The following is a 26,938-nucleotide window of genomic DNA, read 5'->3' on the forward strand; positions in this document are numbered from 1 at the left end:
AAATCTACATTTACTAGAATAGTTTTCATTATTTTAACAGGTCCAGAAATCATATTTTTAAAATATCTCTGGCTATCCATGACCGCGACAACCCTGTATTTATCACAAATGTATTTATGTTCAAGAACATTCTGCACACCTGGCGTCTTTGAGCCAGCGTTTGTCCATGTCCTCCTGCCAGCCCTGGGGCGGACTCTCCTGCCAAGCGTTAAAATAACGGATGATGCCTTGGTGTTCCAGCTTAGCTAGAGCCTTTACTTCTCGCATGACCTTCTCACGAGCCAACTCCCTACAATCACAATCACAGCGTTAAACACAAACATACAGACACCTGTATCATGCTTTTTATGGAGCGTTAAAGTTTTGTGTCGACTGTTACTTGTTGGGTAGGCGGATCCTCTTGATGGCGTAGTTGCAGTCATCCACCTTGTTGCGCGCCTCAAACACGACACCAAATCCACCACGTCCCAAACACTGAACTGGCTCAAAGTCTGTCAAGTATCTGATAAACACAAACAAACCCAAATCAGCTGTGAATCAATGTTCTACTGATCTAAAGCACCAATTGAAAAGGACAACGGCATGTTGTGCAATAAAACAGCGCTGTTCGTGTCGACAACATCAGAGCACACAGAGATTAAAACAATAAAACTAAATAATTAGTCATTTAAAATGTCACTTGAAAACCGAATCAGATGTTTTATTTAGTGCCATGTCAGCAGCCATCCAAGGCTATTTTCAAGGCAAAAATTCAATTTCAAAAATACAAATATCATACAAATAAAACCAAACAAAGACAAGCAGCAAGTCCACTTGAAAACAAATTAAACACAAACAACAAATAAATCGCACAGGAAGAGCACTTGAGTCATAATAGCTGTGCATTTAGCCCTGGGAATTTAAAAGTAAAATATGATCACGATGCCATCTGTGCATTCCACATTCAGCAACTGCAAGTCTCTAATGTGCCATGTGCAAACAAGTGTAATCTATTTTAAAAAATGGGTTTGAATTTCCTTATTTAAAAAGGGAACTCAAACTGTAGGTCTGACTGAAGCATTTGTAACCATCATTTAAAGGTAAAGTCTGTCATTTCCAGCAGCACCAAATGAAAATGCAATGCGTTTGAGCAACTTACTCACCCTCATCACTTACTCACCCTCATTTCGTTCTAAAGCTGTAATAACTTTGTTCATTTGGAAACACAAATGAAGATCAATGTTTACGTGTGAATAAACGACTAAAATAAATCTGCTCATCATATAAAGCGATTGAGTCTCTTCAGAAAATGTAGACTAAATTGCTCAATTCATATGGATTAATTTTACAATATTATGAACTTTTTGAAAGTGGTAGATGCATGGACTGTCAATGGAGGGACAGAAATCTCTCAGATTTAATTAAAAATATCTTCATTTGTGTTTTGAAGATGAACAAAAGTCTTAAAACAACGCGAGTGACCAATGAATTTTTATTCTTTTTTGGGGTGAACTAACGCTTTAATTGATTAAATTGCCAAAAACAACTAACAGAAATAATAATTAACCCTCCTAAACTGTTAAACCCTAAATCAATATTAACATCAATATGAAATTCAAAGTTTATGCTCAATTACCTAGAAACATATTCACAAGGACGCGTCTCTGTGATGACAACTTCTTTGGGCTCTGTAACATCCAGTTCAAACTTGTTGTCAGTTTGACACTGTGTCTCAGACTCCTTACGTTGCTGCACAGATGAATTAAGAACAGAGCAAAATGCATGACTTTTAATATTAATTTGACACAATAATAAGCATGAGATCATTTGTGTCCATGTTCATGTTTACCCGTGCGTATGTTGTGGGCGGGTGGAAGAACTTGCGGACGATGTAGGTGGTGGCAGCGATGCAGAAAATGATGGTACCCAGAATCTCCTTCCACCACGGCAGTAGCAGCACAGGGTCTTTCCTTCTCACCGGTGACCCATCTCCATCTTTCTTCAGTAGAACACTCACTGCCGTTGAATCACGCCGGTTACGATAACGAGCGCTATATGGAAAGTAGTATCCATTATCTACATTGAGAAACAGAGATTAGGGTGATGAGTTCAAATTCTCTCAAACCACATGTGACCTGAAAATGACCTGAAGGACAGTTGTTCTTACCATACGGGTACTGCAGTATTGACAGGGCTCCATTACTGTACTCCTCATGGGAAAATTTATCATTATTCAGACATTTATCAAACTCCTCAGAGCCCACCAGGACTGGAGTACGGGAAGGAGAGTCTAGGAGAAAAGGAACTAGTGTTATTCACAACATCACACAAGCTTTAGTACGTACTTGTGTGTGTATTTGGTGTAATATACTCACGGATGAGGGGTTTCCATTTGACTATAGGTGGCGGCATCATGTCAGTGTCACCGTTCCAGCCGTTTAGAGCTTTGGCCTTCGAAGGAAACTTCTCTGAGATTCTCACAGAAGACTGGAGGTACAGCTGACCCTGAAACATCCCTTTAAATGGAAAGAGAAAACACATTTTAGATTCACATTACAGTACATGTCTCTATTTCTCACGAAAGATTGTCGTTTACACCTGGTATTTATTTACATGATGACCCAACATTTTTGAACAGTAGAGTACACAATTCCCTTTGTGCATTGAGCAGAATGCTTATTATTTCAACAGTGTAATGACTACATTTAAAGCTTTTTGAGTGAACAGATCCTTTCTTTAAAAGCAAAAGTTACAGCCCGTTTTTAATAATAACGGTTGATTAACAGTCCAGTAGGTGGTTCTTTCCTGCTGCTCAGGACGAATTAGCATTGACCACCTCCAAACGTAACTTGAGTGAATCACAAAAACATTTGGGATACCGTATACATGTGTATTTAGACCTGACTACTTTTGATCGATTCAGCCGAAACCAGTTTCAATACCAGATGTAAACAGGGTTTCTTACACATTCATGTTTGTAAAACAACCGCCAAGTGCATGTTACCCAGGTAAACGCTGGACTCTGTGGCCCCGCGGGCCTCCTCTATGATGTCATCATCCTCCCGAGCCTCGGTGTCGGTGTGGGAGTTATACGAGGTGTCATCAAACAGGCTAATGGGCGTTACCTTCCCCCCTCCTACCAGCCACGCAGATGCAATGGGTGTGCAAAACTTCAGAGAGGAGAGAGAAATTAGGAATTGTGGATTTGTTTCACCTAAAACTCAAAAAAAGTAACCTAATGGGTTGAGCCGTGATACCTGATGCTCCCAGATCAGCTGTCCTTCCGTTTTGGTGCTGAAGGCCATGACTTTCCAGTCCGGCACAGAGACTTTAATGACCAGGTCTAAGCCCTCTACCTGAGTGTGCGAGTGCGGATGCGTATTAGCATGATTTTTGGTTTGAGTGTCCGTCTCCTCCTGGATGACACGCTGTGCTTCACGTCTGACATCACGCCATGTCTCCCCATTAGACGCCTCCCCCTCCAGGAAGTTGAGGTTGGACTGAATCTCAGGGACATACTTCAGCTCAAAGTTTCCCACACTGAAGTTCCATCTAAGAGGAAGAGAAAACAGAAAACAATTGGCATTTTACAGGGATGACTATTATTCTACAATTGTTTTTCCAACATTAAGCTGCCAAGCTGTGCAATGTTGATACAGCCCAGCGTACTCTGCATCTAATCTACCTCCGTTTCATTTGTAAGACCAAAAGCAAGGTCACATGAAGCGCTCAACAGAAGCCAAAGCCTGCGGGTATTTCTTACTTCTCAAACCCGTTGCGAGGCCTCACGGCTCTGACAGTTTTCTGTGTTCTCTGGAGTAACAGTACGTCCTCTGGCTCTCCTTCCTCGTCCCCCCACCGACTGCAGCCCACCGCTGAACAAATATACTTTAACTACAGAGGAAGAGAGAGGGAGGTTAAAGCGGACAACCAATACTACAATATGATAAAAGAGTTTGCAGAGTGCCACAACAGCACATCAATCATTTATTATTCTAAAAAACAACTGTTTGAGTTACCTTGCCACTGTGTGCACCAAGGCCATACGTGGTGAGGGACTTGCCCCCTACAAGCACAGTGTCTTCTCCGATGCGGAACGAGGAGTCCAGCAAGGACTCGACACTGAAGGGAACAGCCTCCATACTCTCCCTGTCCCTGTTCCACTGAAACAGAGCTCCGTCCAGAGAGGGAATGAACATCTTGTTCCCAAAAATCTGAGGAACAGAAAAAGGTCATAAGAGTTGTATTATTTTTGATCAGATTATTTAAGTAAATTAGCTGAAGTGGCACATGATTGATTTCACCTTATTGTACCCAAGGTGGGTACAATGAGCAGACCATGATGGATAGAGACAAGGGGACAGACAACACTGAAACTCTGACCAATCAGCTTTGAGTCTGTGTGTGGTAGTATCACGCTGTATGCCATTAACATTTGGCACTCTGTCTGCTCTCCGAAGAGTTACACAATCCTAGATGTCCTTAAAGGATAAACATGGACAATTGGGCAAAAGTGTCCTGAACACACACCAATAAAGAGAAAAAGGCCATTATATAAGGATAAATGTAACTGACCCTAATCCAAAAAGTGATCTCAGCTTAAATGGGGTGGGGGTGGGGGGGGTGAGATCACCAACTTCCTGTTGCACTTAATCTAACCTTGATACCTGGTATGGCCCAATAGGAAGCTAAACCACTTTGAGAAAGCAAGCACCTTGAGAATGAAAACAATCACTGTGATTGGCTGAGAACTAAAAAGATTAGCTCATCTGTCCATCATGTCTAGGTGGGCGGGGCTTGTAAAGAGCTTGCAGTGGTACTGAGGGTAAGAGGTTTAAAGAGTGTGTGGTGTCTGTGCTGCAATGATGACTCATCACTGTGCTACACTGAGTTAATCCCTAACGTGATCTATTTGCCTGATCTTCAGCTCTACAGGATCTTCACGCTGGGCGAGACTTCAATCATCCTCAGCCTAATTACATCCTAAATCAATGAACAATTAAAGCAAATCAATTAGAAGAGCAAGAATTTAACCCCAGACGATGTCCAGAACTTCATTAATTTCATTAGCTGCAACAGAGCTCTTCTGAAAATCTACAGTGTCAGCTACACAAAATGATAGATCTATCAAAACGTGCATGTAGGGCAAAAAATAAATGGATTAGTTTGTCTCGATTGATTCATTTTAATAATTAATATAAAATAAAAATGTCAGCCATTACATTGGATAAAATAATGAACTTTAAAAAATGGCATTTATTTGAAAGAAAGATTGGCTTTTCACCAAAAAAATGTGTGGAACAGTTCGTTAATGTAATGAAGAAGTACATCATTAGTTACTCTGCAAAGACACCCTTTGGAATTGACAGAGTTGAAGTAAATATTATTGAAATGTTTTTCTTTTTGAATGTTATATTTTATTATTAAATATTAATTTACTTTCAATGTAACGGAATATAACTATATGTTTGTAAAGATTCCAGAAAGCCTTGAAGAGCATGAAATTAAGTGACTATTCTGCACATTACTTTTTACACAAGGAGATATTATGACTTGCATGAAAGGAAGTACATCATTTAAACCACTTAACTAAAAGCTATAAATGTAAAAGGTTAAGGCTGCTTTTTATAATGAGTGTAATTTAATAGTATCTGATGTAAGTGTGCACTGCGATGTGGTATTTAAACAAATGTAAAGCTACAGTAAAAAGCCTCCCACTTTGGAAACGTAACGAATCTATTTTATTTTATTTTTTTCATGCACTGGATGCTTGCTGGTAGGCCAGTATTGAAAATGCCCTCTCTGATGGGGAATATCTGGCTTGAAAAAAAGATCTTGTCTGGACTTTAATGGCAAATTTGGTGTTGACTGCTGGTGAATTTCATTTAAAATCCCCTTTAATAAATCAATAAATCAACTTATTGGGCGATAAAAAAAAAATATCGCCTTTAATCTATTCTCAAAGTTGGGTTGGGAGCTGGGTCTATACTACACAAGCTATATGATGACTTTCACCTTGATATTTTCAGATTAATTTCAAGATTACAGTGAGATTAATCTAGATTAAAACAATTAATATATGCCCATCTCTAAAATATATATATATATATATATATATATATATATATACACAGTATATATATATATATATTCACAGAATGCACACACATTGAGCGAAAACCACAGTCTTTAATTTCTTTCAAATTAAGCAATGCATTTTGCCATCATTTTCATTCAGCAAACATCTGGTCACCTCTGCTGTTATGATCCCATTAATGACTAGGGAATGTAGGGGCAGAAAACAGAGACAACATTATATCAGACTGGACCCTGTAGCAGCCCAACATGAAATCAAATACTCAGTTCAGCTGTGGGCAATGACTTCTGGAATCTTGTTTGACACATTCAATTTGAGAGACTTAGCTAAAGGCAGTCTGCCCTTGTCTTAAGGGATCACAGCAGGTTTGAGTATGAAGCGCGTCTATGTAGGCAGGATATCCCTCTGTACTCCATGACCTCCCACAGATGATAGCGCTCCACTGAGTCTGACACATAGCATTACATCAAGCTAGGCGCAATCCCCTCTCTCTTCCCTGTTCAACGCTAATCTCTCCATCTCCCACACACACATAGTCCCACAAACACAACATATCATTTCACACTCCAAAATCACTTTAGTACACCCTCCATATAGTTTAAAATCAAATAAACACACTTACAGATGACATGCCGTCAAGAAAGAATTGAGTTATTGAGTTGTTCAGTTGTGACGTCACGTCAATGTGTAGGGCAACCTGGAATCAATGGGTTTTCAGAATCAAGGTTTTCAATTAAAGACTATATGGTCTGTGTGGTTAACATTATTTGAACTAAATTATTTGGACATTTTCGCAAACTAAATTATTTGGACATTTTGGCAAACTGGTGGCAACTTCATAATATGCATTCAAACAATCTCATTCACCGGCGATTTTCGCTCCACTGAGGGTTCATTTTAGGGTTGAACCTTAAAAACAACAACGCATATTTACATACAAATGACATCGTACAAATTCATATAAAAACTAGTAAAATAGTTACATTTTCTCATGAGAATATGTTAACAGACCTTATTTTAATGAAATCAAAAACCTTTGTTCTAAAAATCTATTAAAATCTTTTAAAAACACCTGAAGGAAAATTCTCTTTAGCACTAAGCAACATTTCTGTGAAACTGTTGATCCTGTTTTGGTATTATTTTGCAGAAGTTGACATCACTGACATACTCAAAAAGAAAGCAAAAGAGCAGCACCAAAATGACACTTCAAAGAACTGTGCTCACACATTATTGTACTGTTGAGGAAAAACAGTTTGAAAAATACTGTTTGAAATGCAATTATATGACTAATGAACAAATGAATATATATACATGATGGTAATTTAATAAGGAAACCATGGACATTGTAATTTTTATCCTTTTGTTTGCCATATTTGATTGGTAAACATCTTTAAATGGCCTTTGAAATAACTGAAATATTTTGGTGAAGTGATACAGAACTGTAATGCAGTTGACAGACAAGAAACTTCAACTTACTGAAAAATAAATTGCACATCCTACATTTGTCGAACAATCAAAATCAAGCATCACAACAAAATATATTTATTATAAAGACTAAACCATTTACCTGTTTACAGTAAACCAGAAACTGTACTGTAGTAAAACATTACAGTGATATGAATTTGATGGGATGGTTTTCTTAATGGTGTGAAATGTGACCTGGCCTATTTTTTTAGAAGGTTCTATTGATGTTATGAACTTTTCTGAGGTTTGTCTACAGCACAAGTCCGACACAGTGTCAATAAAATTATGCTGTGCTGCTGTTGTTCATTGAATAGTGTGCAGAAATACCAGCTTTTTGTCTCATTAGATCAACATGCATTAATTACAACTGTTCACTCAAAAGATTAATAGATGAGAGGGGGTGTATGTGTTTGTAGGGATGGGGGGGGGGGGGACATTCTTATGGATGACATCATCCCACACATAAGGCATTACCTCATTCTTCAATCCTCTCAGCATGAGTCACACCACCAGCATGAGTATCCTCTCAACCCCCCTCCCCCGACCCCCCACCCATATCTCTCCATCTCTATCTCTCTCTCTTCCTCATTCCTCTCATCCTTCTCTTACTCTCTATCACACCTCCCCCTTGTGTTGTGACAGCGTGTTTCTGCAGACAATGCTGTTTACTTCTGGCCTCTCTCCTACTGTTGAGGCATGCTATAGGTGACTGCTTCCTACTGGTGCCATGGCGAGGGCCAATCAAAAAGGGGCAGACTGCTCTAATCACTGAGCAGAGTGCCTTGCAAGGCACTGCTTCAGCCAATCAGAATGGCTGGTTGCTAGGCACCCGAGGTAAAAGGGGAGGGGAGAGGAAGATTCTAGCCAATGGAGAAGCTGCTCCCACAGCAGCCAGGGATTTCAGGTTACCACCAAACCAGACAGGGGGTCAACACAATTATACCCACACACACACACACAGCGGAAGTAAAGAGAGAGGAGAAAAAACAAACAAAAACAAACATGAGACATCCTTTGACACTGCAAATTAGTAGCATGGATCAAACTAATGTGTAACAATGTAAAAATGTCAAATTATAAGATGCCCAATGAAGCCTGTAAGTGCAGCGCTAATGTTTTCTCAGTGTGTTTGTATAAATGTGTGCATGCGCACAGGCGCATAAGTGCCTCGCTGCCAAACGCTCTTCCTCCAGGCAAGTTTTCAGTCTCTAGTGAGTACGAGTCTGTGATCTATGTGTGTGTGTGTGTGTGTGTGCGCATGAGTGTGTATGTAACTTGTTTCAGGTCCAATTTCCTTTGGGCCATGTCTCATTCTCTTCTGGGGTAAAGAGGTTCAAACAAACATCGCCTTTTCACACACAGACACACACACAAAATCTTAGGAACAACAGAATAATATGTGTGGTTTGCATGTTCGGGCAGAAAACCTTCATATTTTTGCATCACTGTGCAAAATACTACAAGAAAGAGTTTAGCATCCAACCAACAGGATTTCTGCAGGTTTTATAAAGGTAAATTTAGGACTTCAAGACACTGAATTGATTTGAAATCGAAGGAAACACAATATGTCAATATGTTCTCTGAATTAAATGTCTAGTTGTATTAGTATTGTATTTCAGAGTTTTTAATTCAGCTTCCAACAGATATCCATTAGTTGAATTAAATACAAACATTTTGATTTGCTTCCAACCACTAGAATATGAAAATAACTTGCTGTACTTAAAGCGATATTCTACCTCTTTATTTTTGTCTTGTTTTCCAGCCATCTGTCTAAAGATTCTTACATCAAGATACAAATGCAAAATACAAAATACTATCAAATATGAAGTCTTGTTGTTTGTAAAATCTATCAAAATTAAGTGAGTTTATACCTAAAACATGAACAAATCTACTGTAGCTGCAAGCGGCAATCATCTAAGCACTCTAAGCACTAATGGCCCATGTGGATGATTAGCGATCAAACTGAAATGTATCTTATGTGATTCTTAGAGGAAAGCCCATGAATCTTCACTGAACGTTAGGGTTTAAATGAAACAGGTAAAAGCAACACGCACATCAAAATGGACAACTGACTTTCAAAAACTAAAAACAGCATTAATATCACAGCCTCCATCTTTCAGGGCTAATAGTTTAGAATTTGCTGTTGGCCAACCAAGCGTCAGAAATTCCTGAAACTAAGCATGTTTGCTCCGAATAAAGTCCTCCTGTACACATGGAGAACAAGTTAATGCCCCGTGGGAACCCTGCAGTTTTTAACTTCAAGCAATGGATCACACTGTTGCAGAGAGATATGTTTTGTAGAGCTTGACTCAAGGATTATGGGAGAAACACTTAAAGAAAATCAGTACAAACACAATAAGGTTTCTGCATCATTGGTGCTTGGACCCTCAAATATATTGTGTAATGGTGAAATAAGACTACTTGAGACCTTTTAAGACCCATAGAAAAGCCTCTTCTTAAAAAAAATATATATATATTTGTATCAACAATATATTTGATCAACAATAAGCTAAGAAAACCATTTTTTTATTTTAAAGACTACAAAGCTGGAAAAATCTGTCAAAGGTGGGGAAGCGTTATGTCATAAATGATGGAAATTTCCATCAATGGTGGGGAAAGAGTTAAAGGCTGTGAGAAATGTTGTGCAATACCTCTGGTTTGCTGAGGCTAGAGGACACTAGACAGCCAGAGCCCACGTCCAGGTCCCACTGTTTGCGTCCCTGGTTTAAAGGATCCAGAGCTGCAATTCTTCCATCCAGTGTGCTAATGATCACCAGAGCCCTGTCAAGCACATAATAAACACAGGTTCATATACTGTACAGTGAAGAGGGTTTCCATCACTCTATACGGTTCACAAGACCTTTCCCTACTGCCTTCATATTCAAGCTTGCACTTGAGGTAGAGATTATTAGAAGTATAGGAAGTTGTAAGTATATGCCCGCTTTTAAATTATGACTAATGCAAGGTTATATTCAGCCAATAAATTATAAAACACAAAAATAAAATCACTTTAAATCCTTCAAATTGTCCTTTAAAGTGTTAAGTGTGAAGAATGGAAATTCACTTTGAAATTGGCTAAATATTACATGTAACAGTGTAATTTAAAAGGTTAGTCTCAATGACTCACCCTCATGTTGTTCCAAGCCCGTAAGACCTCCATTCATTTTCGTAACACAGTTTAAGATATTTTAGATTTAGTCCGAGAGCTTTCTGTCCCTCCTTTGGCTATGTATGTGCGGTATACTGTCCTTGTCCAGAAAGGAAGAAAAGACATCATCAAAGTAGTCCATGTGACATCAGTGGGTTAGTTAGAATGTTCTGAAGCATCGGAAATACATTTTGGTCCAAAAAAAAAAAAAAAAAAAAAAAAAACTACGACTTTATTCAGCATTACATTATCGTCCGGTTCTGTTGTCAAGCCGCATGTATTTCTGATGCTTCAGAACATTCTAACTAACCTCTGGTGTCACATGGTCTACTTTGATGATGTCTTCTTTACTTCCTTTATGGACAAGGACAGTATACTGTACATACATATCCAAAGGAGGGACAGAAAGCTCTCGGACTAAATCTAAAATATCTTAAACTGTGTTCCGAAGTCTTACAAGCTTGGAATGACATGAGGGTGAGTCATTAATGACAATTTTCATTTTTGGGTGAACTAACCCTTTAAATTATTAGTGTTTTTTAGGCCTGGTTTGGTTTTAGAGACAGGTCTTCGACATCTAAACTTATGCTCTCCACAACAGGGAGGGATTTCTCATCATTTTCTGATTTTGCCACCTTTGCATTTCCATTTCATTTTAATTTCTGTTCAGTTTAACTTTCTATTTATGTCTTATTTTATTGTACTGCACTCGCACATCTTCATTTTATATATTAGGCATACCGGTTTCAGTACTATTTATGTTCAATCACAGGACTTTCCACTAGGCCTGAGTTAAATTAGGACATGTATAGCTTTTATTAATGTGCAATAAACTGGCTGATTAAACGATTATCACTAACTTTTTTTTCTTGTACTTGATGTAAAAGCTAACAAGAACTGATGGCAACACAGAACACTTCATGGTTAAAGTGCCAGGGAACTTTTTAATGGGCCGGAGCAAGGGTAGAGAGCAGGACTAAGAATGACGGAGTCACTTTGATCAAGTAAGTCTAAGAGAGTTAACACATCCCTCCAGACATCAACACTGATGAGGTCAAAATTTAAGGGCACTTCAGTTCTGCTCATCCCAGTGCCCTGGGCCAACAACATTTGTTCTCATTCTCCAATAGGATTGAGGATGAGAAAATGCTATAGCACAGCACTCCTGATTGGCTGGAGGGCCCCTCCAAAAATATGAGGGCTGATTGGTTGTTGCTAAGCAGTGGGCATTGTGAGAATGAATGAGGACACTACACCAGTCCCACCCAGCCAAAAGAGTGATTGAGGGAAAGAAAAAACAGAGACAGAGAGAGCGTGAGAGAGAGGGAGAGAGAGAGAGAGAGAGAGAGGAGTGGTAAAGGAAGAATAGCAAATCCCATTTTCTGGATGAGATCAAAGAGTAATGTATTCCACAGGCTGTTTAACCTTAGGAAAAATTAAATGGGAGAACAAGGGACTAAAACAGAGTTAAAAAGAAAAATTGTAAAACAATTGACAACTCAATAGTTTGCCTGACACCAATTCAGACAATATTGTAACATAAACTGCATAAAAAGTGCCATGAGATGTAACTCCAGCTAACAGAAAGTTTTTTCCCACCACTTCATTTTAATTTCTGTTCAGTTTTACTTCCTATTTATATCTTATATTGTATTGTACTGCACTCGCACATCTTCATTTTATATATTAGGCATACCTGATTCTGTACTATTTATCTGTTTCAGTCACAGGAGTTTCCACTCAACCGGCATATTTATGACAGTGAGCAGGGAAAGGCAATGGTGTTAAATAAAGAAACACTTGCATAATGTAAATCGTCAATATATAAACAACACTACAATTTTCAATTAAATAAGGATTTTTTTTTTTTAAATAAATCTATCAAACCGGTAAAAAAAGAGAAAAAGTCAGCATTTAAACTGTGAGAAGAGCTTCACTTTATCTTGTAGAATTTTAAAAGCCTGAATGCTCACAAATGACACTCTCTCAACATTATTTCTGTCATGCTGTTTAACACTTTGCACTTACACAAACAGATACTCAAGTGTGCTTCCATACACCTGTGATCCCTCCCTCTCACTCTCACTTACTCTCTCGCCTCTCTCTCTCAGAGTAAGTCAAGAGAATCTCAAGGCAGACCTGATGTAAACAGACTGCATGGAAGAAGAAGAAAAAAAAAAAGAAACGACTAGGGTATCTGAGGGGTTTGGTCCAATCATATGAGGGTTTCCTCCTCCCTTCAGCCAATCAGAGATTAGATGTGTTGCTGCACTTTCAATCAGAAACCACTCCTTAACAAAAAAACACCAGCCAATGGACATAAAAAGCCCACTGTAACCATGCCACAGCAAGCAGGTCTTATCAGCTAAGTGTGAGTTAGCAAGTACCACTGCAAAACACACACATGCACAATGGGAGCATGGGGAGCACGTGGTCAAGTTGTGAAAACAGAGGCGCACCCCTGCGGAGAAGCCGCAGAATTCATGACAGCTTAACAAAGTAAAGGACTTTGTGCAGACAATTGTTTGGCAAGACAATATGCAGAAACCTGATACAGCAATGAATCATACAATAATGTGATTCAAGCAACAGTTTACTCCGAAAATGTAAAATCTTTGTGCCATTCAAACCCCTATGACTTGCTGTCTTCTGTGGAACACAAAAGAAGATATTTAAAAATGTGCCCAGGCTGCTATTGTTCATACAAAAAGAGTGAATGGTGACTGATGCTTATCAAGCTCCAAAAAGAAACCAAAATCATTCATGACTTGTGCATTTTCTTTAAGGTCATGGTGACATATTCCTTTGCGAAATTGAGCATGCAAAATGAAGTAATTTCAATAGGAATTCATGCGACCGGGAACAGCCCTCACATGAATTTCCCATTTGATTGCATGAATGCAAGAACTTTGTTTTTTTGCTTAGTTTAGTTTAACTTTACGTTTTTGACGTTAAATAATAACAACTCGCTTGGTTTGGAAGTGACTGCATTCATACACTATTGACAAATCACAACATTTTTGCAGAGGTTTGTGTGACCGCACCTTTGATATCCCAAACCCACACGATAGCTTTGAGAGAAGAACAGACTGAAATAAGTGCCCCCTCCCCTCTTTCACTTAACATCTAAAATCCAGTTGACACTCTGCCCAATATCTCCTTTTGTGTTCTGCAGAAGGAGAAAAATCATACAGGTTTGCATAACACGAGGGTGAGTACATTTTAGATTGCCTTTTCCTGTAACATGAAGACAACTGGCTGATATTGTATGTTTGTTTGTTATAATGTATAACTGCACCAGCTGGCCACTTTATTCATGGACAGAAAGGTGAAAAATTGAAAAGTAAAAAAAAAAAAAAAAATACAATGTTGTTAAAGATCTAGAAGAGTTAAAACCATCACAGTCAAGTTTATATTGCATTTTGCACATGCATATGATCTGTATGTAGGCACTGTTGAATGTCTCTGAAGAGGCAAAGACTACAGTATCTACTGAGTTTTCCAAGCGAAAGTGATTTTCTGCTCGAGTTAGCACACAATAAAATATAGCACTGCAGTATCATGCAGAGATCGGAGTCTTACACAAAGTATTCTGCAATGCATTTCAAGGTACCATCTTCCCCAAGCAACATCCGCAGTACACAATCATGATGTCCATGTCCGTAAATCTCAAAAGCGAGAAACAGACTCACTAGAACATTCAGCCCTTCAACACCACAAGAAAAGAAAACAAAAAAGTAGTGTGTGTGTATGGCTTGTTGGATATGCGGTATAATGCTGGGGGAGGTATGACCAAAAACGTGCATCACCGTATTATTTTTTTAAGAATCTGGCGGTTTTGATGTATATCACATTCACAATACTTTTATATTTTTATGATTGGACCTTTACAGTATATATAGGATAGTGCCTTATTTTACTGTAGTACAGAGTAATAAATAAAACAAATACAAATTTACTTCAAAACAATGGTGTAATAAAATTAATTTATAAAACTAACACTAGTTCATATTTTAAAATGTAACCAAATTAAAAATGTAATAAGTCCTTTAAGTTACCATTTAAAACATGAAAACGTGTGTGTGTTATCATTTAAAATTATTTATTAAATGATATTGTTATTATTACTCCAACTGTAAGAATACATTCTACAGTGGAATAGTAATATTTATTTCATAATTTCATCAAATTTTAATTTTAATTTAAGTGGGTAGTATTAAGACCTTAGTTTCAGTGCGTTTTAATAAACTGCATTATTATTATTATTACTTGAAGTACACTCTACTGTGCATAAGGATTCTATTTCTGTTGAAATTTCTTGCAGTTAAACCAAACTTTTTTTTGATTTTGAGGGGTTGTTGTGAAGACCTCTGAGTTTATATGACATGATGTCAAATGATTTGATCAAATAAAATGGCGAAATGCAGCTAAGAGGACTCTAAGACCAGCTCTGCAGATGAAGTTCAGGTCCTCGTATAGCGAGACGGCAGACGCTGGAAACTCCACCAGCATCACGCGAGCTTCAGTAAGTGTGTAGTAAACGAAATTGTGGCGCTCATTCACGAAAAAAAGCAGACTTCAGATTCAATAGCAATATTTTTAGCTTTAATATTCACAGACTAGTCCATATAGTGAAGTGATTAGATTTATCGTACAGCCCTACTTTTGATTTATTCATCCAAAAATTGACACATTTGTTGACTGAATTCGGTCCGTTTTCTGCATCACAGAAATCATAGGGCTCTACATGGTAATTTGCCATGTTAAAGCGAGTTAGTTGTGTGGGTTATTTATGGTTGTGTGATAAATTAGTAAGATAAAGGTGTGCAGTTAATGGTGGTCCCCCGCTATCTGCAATTGTTTCAGCTACACACCAATATAGCAGTTATTGAAAAATACACGTCGTCAAGCACTAATAACAATAAAAGTGCTTATGTAGAAGAGAGAGATGACCAGAAAGATAAAAATAAAAAATAACATTTAAAAAGAGATGACCATGCAGCATTCAAAGCCATAGATCACCCAATAAATTTACTCAACGTTGGTCTTTCCAAACACATGCATTGATTTTTTTCTTCTGCAGCAACACGTGATATTCGAAAAATATTGGGAACCAAGCCATTTTAGTTTACTTGTATTTTATGAGATATTACTCAATATATTTAATGTTTCAAAGAAAAAAAAAAAAAAGATTTGGAATGACTTTGAGGGCAAGTAAACAGAGAGAATTTGCATTTTAGGGTGAACTGTCCCTTTAAGGGTAATGCAACCCATTAAAGAAAGTTGCATTCATTCCAATACTGTGTTGACGGCAGTCTTCATCATGCAGAGTTTTTTTCTCCATGTATTGATTAAAGCATTTACTCAGTGTGTGTGTGTGTGTGTGTGTGTGTGTGTTTGTAAATGTTTAATCTGTCTTCTCACTCCATGTCACGTTCTGACACGCCCAAGCTGCTATCACCATGCAGAACTATAAGCGCTTCTCCCATCTAAATTGACCTTGCTAAATTCAGTCCATCTTGAACTGCAATTTCAGCATGCCTAGCTTCAGTCAAAGGTTTTAATGATAAAATTAAACTAAACACAGTGAGTTAAAACCTGTCCAATTTTCAAAGCACTCCAACACTCACATGCCAAACACACCATCACAAACTTGCACAAATCTCAAGAAAATGAAAAACCAAATCCACACAAACTAATTCCAAATGTCATCAAGCAGGTCACTGTCATTTCACTTCTCTTTAACTCTCCTCATTTTCCTCCTGTTTCTATCTCTCCAACATAGCGCGGTGCAGAGAAATCAAAACTCTGTCACATGGTGCTGCTCTCTTCCTATTGGACGAGTCCTGGCCTTGATCTAGGTGGCTGATTTGTTGTTGCTAAGCAGTGAGGAACCAAACTACAGGAAAGCTTGGGTCCTGTCTACTGGGTCCTAGCGCCTTTGGTTTTCCGTCTCGATGTCCCCCCTTTACTTTCTCCCTCCTCGTCTCCCCAATCTCTCCCTCTGCCACACCTCTCCCATCTTCCCACCCATTGCTGCAGTGCAGTAAGGTGTGTCCTCTGCAATGAATGAAGAAACGGCTTTAAAGAATCAAACCATAAACAGAGCAAAAATCAATCAAGTCCAGAGTGTGCGTGGCCACATGGGTAAGAGTAACAACACCAATTCGACATCCTTAAACACACGGTGCATAAAACCAGACGTATTTTTTATAGCCCGAGCGTCTTGTACGATATATCAAAAGTGCTCAATGTCAGTTGAAGTACAAAAGTTTGCATTAAACATGCCAAGTTTGTTCCTGATTGCAAGACGACTACGTCTAATCTCAGAGTGATGAACTTCATTTGCAACCATGAGATCATAGATAACTATGGAGAAGCTGTCAGATTCGTTTTATAACCATTAAGTCAGACAAAAAAAAGCCCACAACAACAAGCACACAAACTCTACCCTTTCCTTCCCTTCTGCTCTCTCTCTCTCTCCCAACTCAAATTCTGAGCACTTTTTCCTTCCACTCGTCTAATTGGCCAATAAGTTTGCCAGCTCAGCTCTTCTGATTGGCTGTTGCTAAGCAGTCGGCAGTTGGAGCTAGACGTCTGGCAGAGTTTGCACCAGGCAGCGGAGAAGCAGCTTCACCGTGAGTGTGTATTGGCGTGTGTGTGTGTGTATCAGTGAGGGCACCTCAAGCGAAGTGTTCCTTCCAAAAGGTCCCTCAGGAATCACCAGCAGTCCAAAAATACACACACTGAGGCAAAGCTGATCTACATTAGTCTATAGGCCATACCTGGATCATGTTCGCCAAATGGAACTACCAACACAACAAGTACCACAAACTAATTCAGTATTATATACACATTTAAACAGCAATTGTGGTCCCTAGTCTGGGAACTGAGCCCAGTTGGTTGGTTTTGAAGATCTTCACAATGTGTCTTGTATTTTGTTTATTTATTTTTTCCTGCCATCAATGGACTTTTATGAACTGAACAACAGAACAAGCTGTTAAGAGTGTCTTTCTCACAAGTGATCCCCACAATCTCTTCTTTTGTTGCGAGAAGATCTCTCCAGGGTTAGACTCCCATTTGCCAGTCGACCATGCTGTGTAACACACAAAACTGTCCCAGGAGAACACCATCCCCCAGTAAAGCTGTTCCATGCTGTTGGGAAGGCCTGAGGGTGTTGATTATCATCGCTGTGTTGCAGAGAAGGGAGCACAAAGGTTTTGTTCTTGCATTCATGCATTATCAATAAAAGCCAGACATTTGCTTGTTTATTTATATGTGATTGACGGATTCTTGAACACTGCACATAAATGCATGAGATTGTTTGATATTGAGGATCACGGGGGAAACACGCAAAGGTGTGAGCGAGTGCTTTATCTTGGCAGCAGGTGTGAAGGCAGCTGCTACTCTCACCCCTGTAGAGATACCCAACCAATGCAGTGTTAAACACACTACACACAATTCCCTCGAGTGTGCATGACACATATAACTATGCCACCAGAAACAAAGACCAGCCTCTCCTTCCAGTGATGTATGACTACTGTCAAGGCAAAGTCCCGGCAACTTCACATTAAAACCCCAGCACTGTAGAAGTGTTTAAAGCAGGCTATTCAGACAGAAAGCATTGTTGCACTGATCATTTGCAACACATCATGTAGCGCATGGAAAGTTGACTTTTCCCCCGTTACTTGGGTAAATGTCTTTGTGTTTGGTTAGGTACAGAGGTTGCAAAATGCATATTACCTTTAGTTTTTTCTTCCATAAACTGAAAATGATTTGGAACTTAATTATGCTGTAAATATGTAATGAGGTGACTGTACTTTATAACACAACAAGCAACCTATTTAGTATGCCAAAAGTAGAAGTGAAGTGGTCGGTTAGCAATTAAGCTGTGGTAGCTACGTTGCTATCAACAGTACCAGAGCAAGAGCACATCATTCATTTATAATGTTGCACAAAAATTGAAGTTTTTTGGCTTTTAGTCTGAATAAGTTCCTTGAGGTTATCTATAAGCTAATGTACCACCAATATATCACTAGGCGTCTCATCACATTTTCTGTCCAATCAAATGCTCTCTGGAATCAGAAGCGCCCCCATACACTATAAATAGACTTTGAAGCTACAGCTGAAATCAATTACTATTTTTTATATGGTGAATGGCACATAATGCAATTGGGATAGGGACTGATTCAGAGTCAGACAGTGTAAATATGCTTTCCATTGAGGTGAATGAAGTCTGGTTTCGAGACTTCATGAATGAACCGTCCCTGCGTGCATACAGTCTGCTCCAGTCCAGAGACACGATAGCACAGAGCAAATCATATGTGCGAGTCGGTGTAAATCACAAAAAGTATAGAACCCTGACCCATTTGAATTCTACACAGAATTCCATATTTTAGAGTGATATGGAGGATATTAGGAGGAGAAAAGGTTAGACAGACTCGGCATTAGAAACAGCACTGACGAGTAGAAGAGATAAAAACGGGGCCATGCACAAACACTAATTACACACTTTTCAAACTACACATCCTCAGCAGGATTACGTTAACTGTTTTAGTAACAGTTTCATATTAAATTTATAAAACTGTGGCTGTCAATACGCTGATTTCACGCAGCCGTCATTTTGAAATGGAAGTGTCTCGGAAGTGTCCCTTTAAAATCATAGGAGAGTCGCGAATACGATGGTGTATTGTTGTGTTTAATGTAGAAATATAAATATATATTCAGAACATAAAAAAAGAAGCAGGAACGAACTATATACATATCCTATATTGGATATTAACATCTAATAGTTTGAATCACGGCAGCAGCTTCAGGTTGGTAGTCCAAGACATGTTGTCTATCTGTACTTCCGGGATTCTTCCCACCGGAGCCTCGCTTTCGATTTCAGCTGCCTGAAATCAGCGTATTGAGTCTTTCCGTGGAGCTTGATTGACAGGTAATCTGACTAATCATACTTCGCCATTCGCCATTTTGACCGACAAAGCAGTCAGGAGAGATAGAAGTTTAACATGGGAAGATTTGAACTTGAAAAACGGAAAGTACTGACGCCTTTCCGCGTCTAAAACAACATTCATTCATGTTTATTTGATGCTATAAATGAACAAGAAGGAAGCGATGATCGGATCATGAGCAGCTTTAACTGATTACAGCGTTATCTGTATAAAAGACATCTGTCCACAGCCTCAAACAGTCACACTCCAAAATCAACCATGGCCAAGACCAACGAGCTGTTGAAGGACACCCGGGAAGAAATATGTAGACCTACACCAGGCTGGGAAGAGTAATTTCCCTCGATCTGGGGCTCCACGCAAGATCTCATCCCGTGGGGTCAAAATGATCATGAGAACTGTGAGCAAAAATCCCAGAATTACACAGAGGGAACTGATGAATGACCTGCAGAGAGCTGGGAGCAAAGTAACAAAGGCTACCATAAGTAACACACTACAACGAGAGGGACTCAAATTCTGCAGTGCCAGATGTGTCCCCCTGCTTAAGCCAGTACATGTCCAGGCCCATCTGAAGTTTGCCAGAAAGCATATGGATGATCCAGAAGAGGATTGGGAGAATATCAAGTGGTCAGATGAAACCAACATAGAACATTTTGATAAAAAAAAAGTTGTGTTTGGAGGAAGAAGAATGCAGAGTTGCATCCCAAGAACACCATACCTACTGTGAAGCATGAGGGAGGAAACATCATGCTTTGGGGCTGTTTTTCTGCAAAGGGGACAGGAAAACTGATCCGTGATGAGGGAAGAATGAACAGGGCCATGTATTGCGAGATTTTAAAGCCAAAACCTCCTTCCATCAGTGAGAGCCTTGAAGCATGGCTGGATCTTCCAGCATGACAATGATCCCAAACACACCGCCTAGGCAACTAAGGAGTGGCTACGTAAAAAGCATTTCAAGGTCCTGGAGTGGCCTAGCCAGTCTCCAGACCTCAACCCCATAGAAAATTTGTGGAGGGAGTCGAAAGTCCGTGTTGCCCAGCAACAGCCCCGAAACATCACTGCTCTAGAGGAGATCTGCAAGGAGGAATGGGCCAAAATACCAGCTACAGTGTGTGTAAACCTGGTGAAGACTTACAGGAAACGTCTGACCTCTGTCATTGCCAACAAAGGTTATGTTACACAGTATTGAGCTGAACTTTTGTTATTGACCAAATACTTATTTTCCACCATAATTTACAAATAAATTCTTTAAAAATCCTACAATGTGATTTCCTGGATTTTTTTGTCTCTCATAGTTAAACTGTACCTATAATGAAAATTACAGACCTCTCTCATCATTCTAAGTAGGAGAACTTGCACAATCAGTGGCTGACTAAATACTTTGGCCCCACTGTATACATGTATAATATATATATATATATATATATATATATATAGAGAGAGAGAGAGAGAGAGAGAACACAAAATAAATATATATATATATATATATATATATATAAAGGGGTGTAACGGTACATGTATTCATATTGAACCGTTTCGGTTCGAGACTTCTGGTTCGGTACGCATACAAAACAAACGATTCCTTGGACCATTTTTTCTACAGACAAAATTCACGCTGGCGCGGGCATTACAACGTTGCGCAACATCAAATGGCAAGCGTAATGAACGTGGAACGAAACTGCGCTTCTCATTATGTGCTTCATGGATCGTTTATCAGTTCGGACTAGCAACATCTGTACAGCGCAAGGGGGTAATCCATCAGCCGAAAGTTGAAGCCTCGCGGGAGCCGCCATTGTAGCAGAACTTCACCTGATGTTTGCATCCCATTGAATCCCATTCATTTCGGCGTCACTTTGACAGCAAATAACTTTACATCTGATGTGTCCAAAGACTTCATTTGGCCATTATTTATTTCTAAAGAAACATGACAATGTATAAAACGCTCCATTACTTTGTATCTTACATTATTGCTCCATAGATGCTGTTTTTGTGAAAAATAGGCTAACGATTGAGTCATCACTACGCAACTTTCTGTCGCATAATAGAGACATTACCGTATAGACAAGAGGGGAAGTATGCAGGCAATCTTTTACTGTCTATTTACTAATCTTTTATGTGGGCGGAGCTTAGGTGGAGGCAGAACGATCCCTCTGGCCACTTCACTAATGCTAAAGCTTGTTTTTTAACCATGACTGGAGAAAATCAGATTTTATCTTAATGTGTAAGGTCACTCACTGTCCAGGACCGCGATTGTTATTTCCAAAAGTTATTTTTAACGGACAGAAACAGATTGGCTATATGTGAAACTATATGTTTATCAAGCGACGCGAATACTTTTTGTGCGAAAAAACAAACAAAAATAACGAGTTTATTCGACTATTTCTTTTCTTCCTTGTAGGCCAGAACGAGAATTCCTTAGATTTCCACGACGCATGCGCGAGATTTGCGATCTGCTTACGCCAGCTTACACTACTTCAGATCGCAATTCTCGCGCATGCGTCGTGGAAATCTTTAAGGAAGAAAAGAAATAGTCGAATAAACTCGTTATTTTTGTTTGTTTTTTCGCACAAAAAGTATTCGCGTCGCTTGATAAACATATAGTTGAGCCACGGTAGTCACTTGGGATATTTAAACATTTTCTTCATTGACTTTTTGGGCCGTCAAGAGGCAGTCCCTTAGGAGCCAATGTGGTAGTTATACAGCTCTCAAATTTAATCAAAAATATCTTCATTTGTGTTCCGAAGACGAACGAAGGTCTTATGGGGTTGGTACAGCATGGGGGTGAGTAATTAATGACTTAATTTTCATTTTTGGGTGAACTATCCCTTTAACGTTACGTTACCTCGGGTGAGAGGCCTGACTTCTACACCTACCTTATAGAGAAACCGATCATAAAGATTAACTGAGGGCATATAAATCTTTAGATGCCTATAACTATGTGCTGAATGGTCCTGTACAAGACTTGTGTGTATGATCCGCAGTTCTGCCGAGCCAGGGCAGAGAAGACGACAATGTAAAGAGTGTCATTACGGTGCGATTTTAATCATGTGAATATTTTCTAGAAATAAAAAATCCAGATACAGCATATTCATTTTTCATTGATATTTGCACCAAACAACACAATAAGATGACATTTAAAAATAATCGAAGTAATTTAAGCTCCTTATTATGTAGCCGAATCTGTGCTGGTTTACATTGGCCGCCTCCAGTTTTCACTTTGTTTTGCCTCCAGTTTGCGCCGTGACGTTACTGTGACGTCGGCGCAAAAGGGGTCTATAGAAATAAATATATATGTAAAAGTTATTTTTAATGTGATGACCAAAACATTATTTGTTCATCCTTCAAAGATGACTCCCATTTATAAACCTAAAAGTCTCAAGATGTAGGAAAACTCAAACTTATTTAAAAATATTTTTTCTTTTAACAAATAGGAAATTTCTCAGGCATTTCTTTCTTTTTGCTGTATCGAAAACGTACCGACCAGTGACTTTAAAACCGAGGTAGGTACCGAACAGAGATTGTGTACTGTTACACCCCTATTATAAGAAGTAAATCATGACAGAATTTTCCTTTTTGGGTGAACTAACCCTTGAAATAATATACAAAAAAAATCAATTAAAATATATATAATAAACAATATAATAGAACATTTACAGAATATATGTAAAAGATATCAATAAAATAAAATTTAATTGATTAAGTGTCAAAGGTGTTTGGTTCACCTACGAAACATATGGTTATCATAATCCCAAGTCAAAACACCAAAATATAGAAAATACAGAAGTTTCAGAAGTAACAGAACGAGTCACATTTTGCCTTCAAAGGTTTTCGAAGATTCTGAAAACAGGCATCTACACCCTGGGATTCCTCGCTGTAACTCAGAGAGGTTGTCTTGTTTGCTCCCTTTCATATTATTTGAATCTTCAGGTTGCATTTGTTCTCTATACCTCATTATTAATTCCTTATTTAAAATGTAATTTTTCTAAAGCCTGTAAATATCAGGAGCCGATACTGGTCATGCCAACTTGTGCTTGTATAGAAAAATCCTCCATGAATGGGTGCGACACATCGATGTGACAGCATGCAGATGGTAAAGCAAGGTGTGACGGAATGTTTTTTACTGCAGTGGAGCAGATCATGTGTTCTCCAGGATATTATCAGGTCCTGTGACATTTGCAGAACAAACATTTCCACCCAAAACAAAATTGAGCTTAGAAAAAAAATGCTAGGAGGAAAAACAATAATTAAAGGTGTTGGTCAGAATTGTAGATTCAAAAAAGTAACTAAGGCACCAAAACAAACAGTTCTTTAAACAATTAATCTTGAATTAGTTCTAAAGAAAGATCACATGACCTCCCCATCCTCCTAGTCGACATTGATTATTTCTAAGGTGGGGCAGATGGCTCGGATGCGGTAACACACTGATATTTCAGTCTGCGGAGCAGGAAAATTAATTCCCGCCACAAACAAAAACAAAACATCCGGAAAGTTGGTGAGCACGTTGGGCGCAGGAGACGCGTCTTTAGTCGCGCGCGGAGAAGCGGTTAAGTGCGTCAGCGCAGCGTTCACTGCCTCCATAGACCGCAGTCTACTGAAGGACACCGGCTTCCTCTGTAATAAGTGTACTATAAATGGACAACTAATGACAAAAGAAATATTTCCCATACACGCCAATAAAACTGCGTTGTTAATGTGAAAAGCTCACAAGACACGTCTCCATTACTGCAAAACTGAAACTTATGAACTTCTAAGCGTGTTTACAAATAATACTTAAGTCAGTCTCTCCGTCAGCGTCAGGTCAGGCTGACATACATCGCACGCCCACAGTCAAAACACTGCAGCAGTTTTTCCTAAACAGAAAGTCCCCTTAGGGTGTGAGTGATAGCGGTAAAACAAGTTTAGAACTCCAGAAAAACAGTTCTGTGCGTATAACATAAGGCAGTCCAACAAGTATGATTTTCAAGTTCATAAACATACACTCGATCTATTGAGCGCGATAGGGGAGATGAGTGTTCTGTCAGTCATCAGTATCTCCATGTCATGGTAACTTATTGGAATTTTTTTTTTTTTTTTTTTTTTTGCCAACTGCCCACAAGTGGCCAATGTTATAAATGACAGCGACAATCAAATGACTAAAATAATCATGCAACTGTCACGTGGTTTTAATTTGGTAATGTAAATGTTCGCACATATTGGTGGACCAGCAGGGAGAGCTCGACTGCTGCAAACATCCGCCCATCACGAACTCCAGCTCACAACTTTACTGAAGTTGAATAACACGTCAGAAAGCAACGTGACAACCTAAGAACGTGTCTCACACCCGGACAAACGGGAAACTTCTACTATTACTCGGGGGTAACTTGACTGCCTACCTCCGGTGTTGGTGTAAGTTTGCGTCGCTGTCTCCAATCGTCTCTTCGCTCTCTCCTGTCGAGCCGTAGTCGTCGTCCTCCACGGTCACTTCTCCGAAACCCGGGGCTCCTCCGACGCTGTCAAGTGGCCGCTCCATAACGGCAGCATGTTCCGCCGCCTCGATGTTTGGCGTCGGGGCCACTTCGAGTTTTCTCTCTGAGAGAGACTGACTTTGCAAAGTAACCGTTAACGTTCTCAGAACAAGCAGCAGCAGCAGAGATATGCACACATTTCCAAACTGAAACCCCCTTTCCATTGGGACAAGTGGCACATGAGTAGTTAGGCAATCACATACCAAAATACAAAGTGAATTTTAAAAACTAGACTATAAAATGCGTTCTACAAATAAATTCGTAAGGCTATTTGATCTCTTTCTGTTGTCCTCTCTTAACGTAAACATGCACTCAACAGCACCATGTTATTCCCTTTATACATGACGTTGGCCGTGCCGTGGTAACGTAAAAGCCCCGCCCCGTATCCAAACGCCCATTGGCTGCGAATGGAAGCAAATCCCTGCAGTGTGTGCTGATTGGTGCGAGCGTTTGTCAATCTTCACTGCTCGTCTACTAAGCAGATTTTGATTGCGTCCTACAACTGTCTTTTACAGTAGAGTCTGTTGACGTGTCGCCACTCTTATGCACTTCATTCCATTGGGCGCTTTCCCTGTCACTCAGAAATAGAGGCGGGAGGAAAGGCAGCCAGAGCGAAAGTTTCAGCCTATAAATATTAAGGGTTGACTCCAATATATTTCATTGGTATGTTTACGGAAACCGCGAAAGAATTCTAGTTAATCCATTGGTCGGACACGCTATCAATCAAAATCGCTACTGCGATTTCTAACAGAGGGGCGTTGCTACTTCTTTTTAAGTGAAGCTGATTGGGTAAAAAGTATAAGGATGGAAATAACGACGTGGCCGTGTGTTTACGGACATATTTTGACAATTTAATTTCCGGGCTTTTTGATAGGAAAATAAACCTCTGCTCATCCCTTGCACAAAATTAGTAAGTGGATTTTCCTTTGATTATATTAAAATAATAATAATAATGTACACATATTACGTCACGTTATTGGACTGTAATAAAAGACGAGTAATAACACTACTAACATTACAAAATAATAGGTTTACAAATATTTAGGCACCTTCAGCAGCCTTTCACTTCACTAGTACGTTAACTTTTTGTACTCAGGAATTTTGGCTACTGTGCTGTGCAATGTAAATGGCGCCCTCTTGTGGCCTGATAAATAATCTGTTAACTCATGTTTGAGCCATTCTGATCTAATAAAACGTCAGATAAAAATGACAGTTCATAATTGATTGGTCCAGTTTAATATTAATTTTCAGCCTGGAGCACAACATTTGAAAACTTCAGTATAACAGTACAAATTGGGAGAGTAAAACAAGCTGGTATTTGAAGAAGTACAATCCCCCAAAATCACAGTGACGTCTGGGAAGTTAACATTAACAGAACTGAGTAGTCAATAAATGTACAGAAGATAAGGCTTTAAGCTGTGCCACCAACTCACTGCTGCTTTCATCCCTCAACAACACTGTGCTGATGGCCACAGGCACATCGAAAAATTATACAAAAACAAAATCAATATCAAAAGATGAGTGACATTTTACATCATTTCAAATGGTTATTTTGTCCAGGGGCAGAACGCTCTGAAACGATTGATCAATGAATTAAACTAACCACTGTGTGCAGGAAAAGGCCACAAGTTTCACTTGAGATTTCATGTTGGAAATGTCTGAGCAAATCTACCAGATTCTCCAAAACGGTTTCAAAATGATCATACAAAAAAAAATAATAATAAAAAAAAACACAACACACAGAAACGTATTCACGATCAATTTCGATGTGATAGCTAGCAACTATTCTTTGTGA

At 39.1% G+C, this 26,938-nt stretch overlaps 1 protein-coding gene across 1 annotated transcript in view; it reads right to left on the reverse strand.

The window, feature by feature from the left end:
* eif2ak3 (eukaryotic translation initiation factor 2 alpha kinase 3) overlaps positions 1 to 25,498 on the reverse strand; it is a 31,645-nt gene extending 6,147 nt beyond the window's left edge. The window contains exons 1-12 of the mRNA XM_039672462.2: positions 25,012 to 25,498; positions 10,192 to 10,321; positions 3,999 to 4,193; positions 3,743 to 3,873; positions 3,237 to 3,531; positions 2,984 to 3,149; positions 2,355 to 2,495; positions 2,147 to 2,269; positions 1,829 to 2,055; positions 1,616 to 1,728; positions 380 to 502; positions 140 to 289 (exon numbers count right to left, since the gene is read on the reverse strand). Of these exons, the coding sequence (XP_039528396.2) occupies positions 140 to 289; positions 380 to 502; positions 1,616 to 1,728; positions 1,829 to 2,055; positions 2,147 to 2,269; positions 2,355 to 2,495; positions 2,984 to 3,149; positions 3,237 to 3,531; positions 3,743 to 3,873; positions 3,999 to 4,193; positions 10,192 to 10,321; positions 25,012 to 25,307 (2,090 nt within the window). The 5' untranslated portion in view covers positions 25,308 to 25,498. The remainder of the gene's footprint in view (positions 1 to 139; positions 290 to 379; positions 503 to 1,615; positions 1,729 to 1,828; positions 2,056 to 2,146; positions 2,270 to 2,354; positions 2,496 to 2,983; positions 3,150 to 3,236; positions 3,532 to 3,742; positions 3,874 to 3,998; positions 4,194 to 10,191; positions 10,322 to 25,011) is intronic.
* Between the last annotated feature and the right edge of the window lie 1,440 nt (positions 25,499 to 26,938).

The sequence above is a fragment of the Pimephales promelas genome, chromosome 11, assembly GCF_988280905.1.
Source record: "Pimephales promelas chromosome 11, fPimPro1.hap1.1, whole genome shotgun sequence".
Taxonomy (NCBI): Eukaryota; Metazoa; Chordata; class Actinopteri; order Cypriniformes; family Leuciscidae; genus Pimephales; species Pimephales promelas.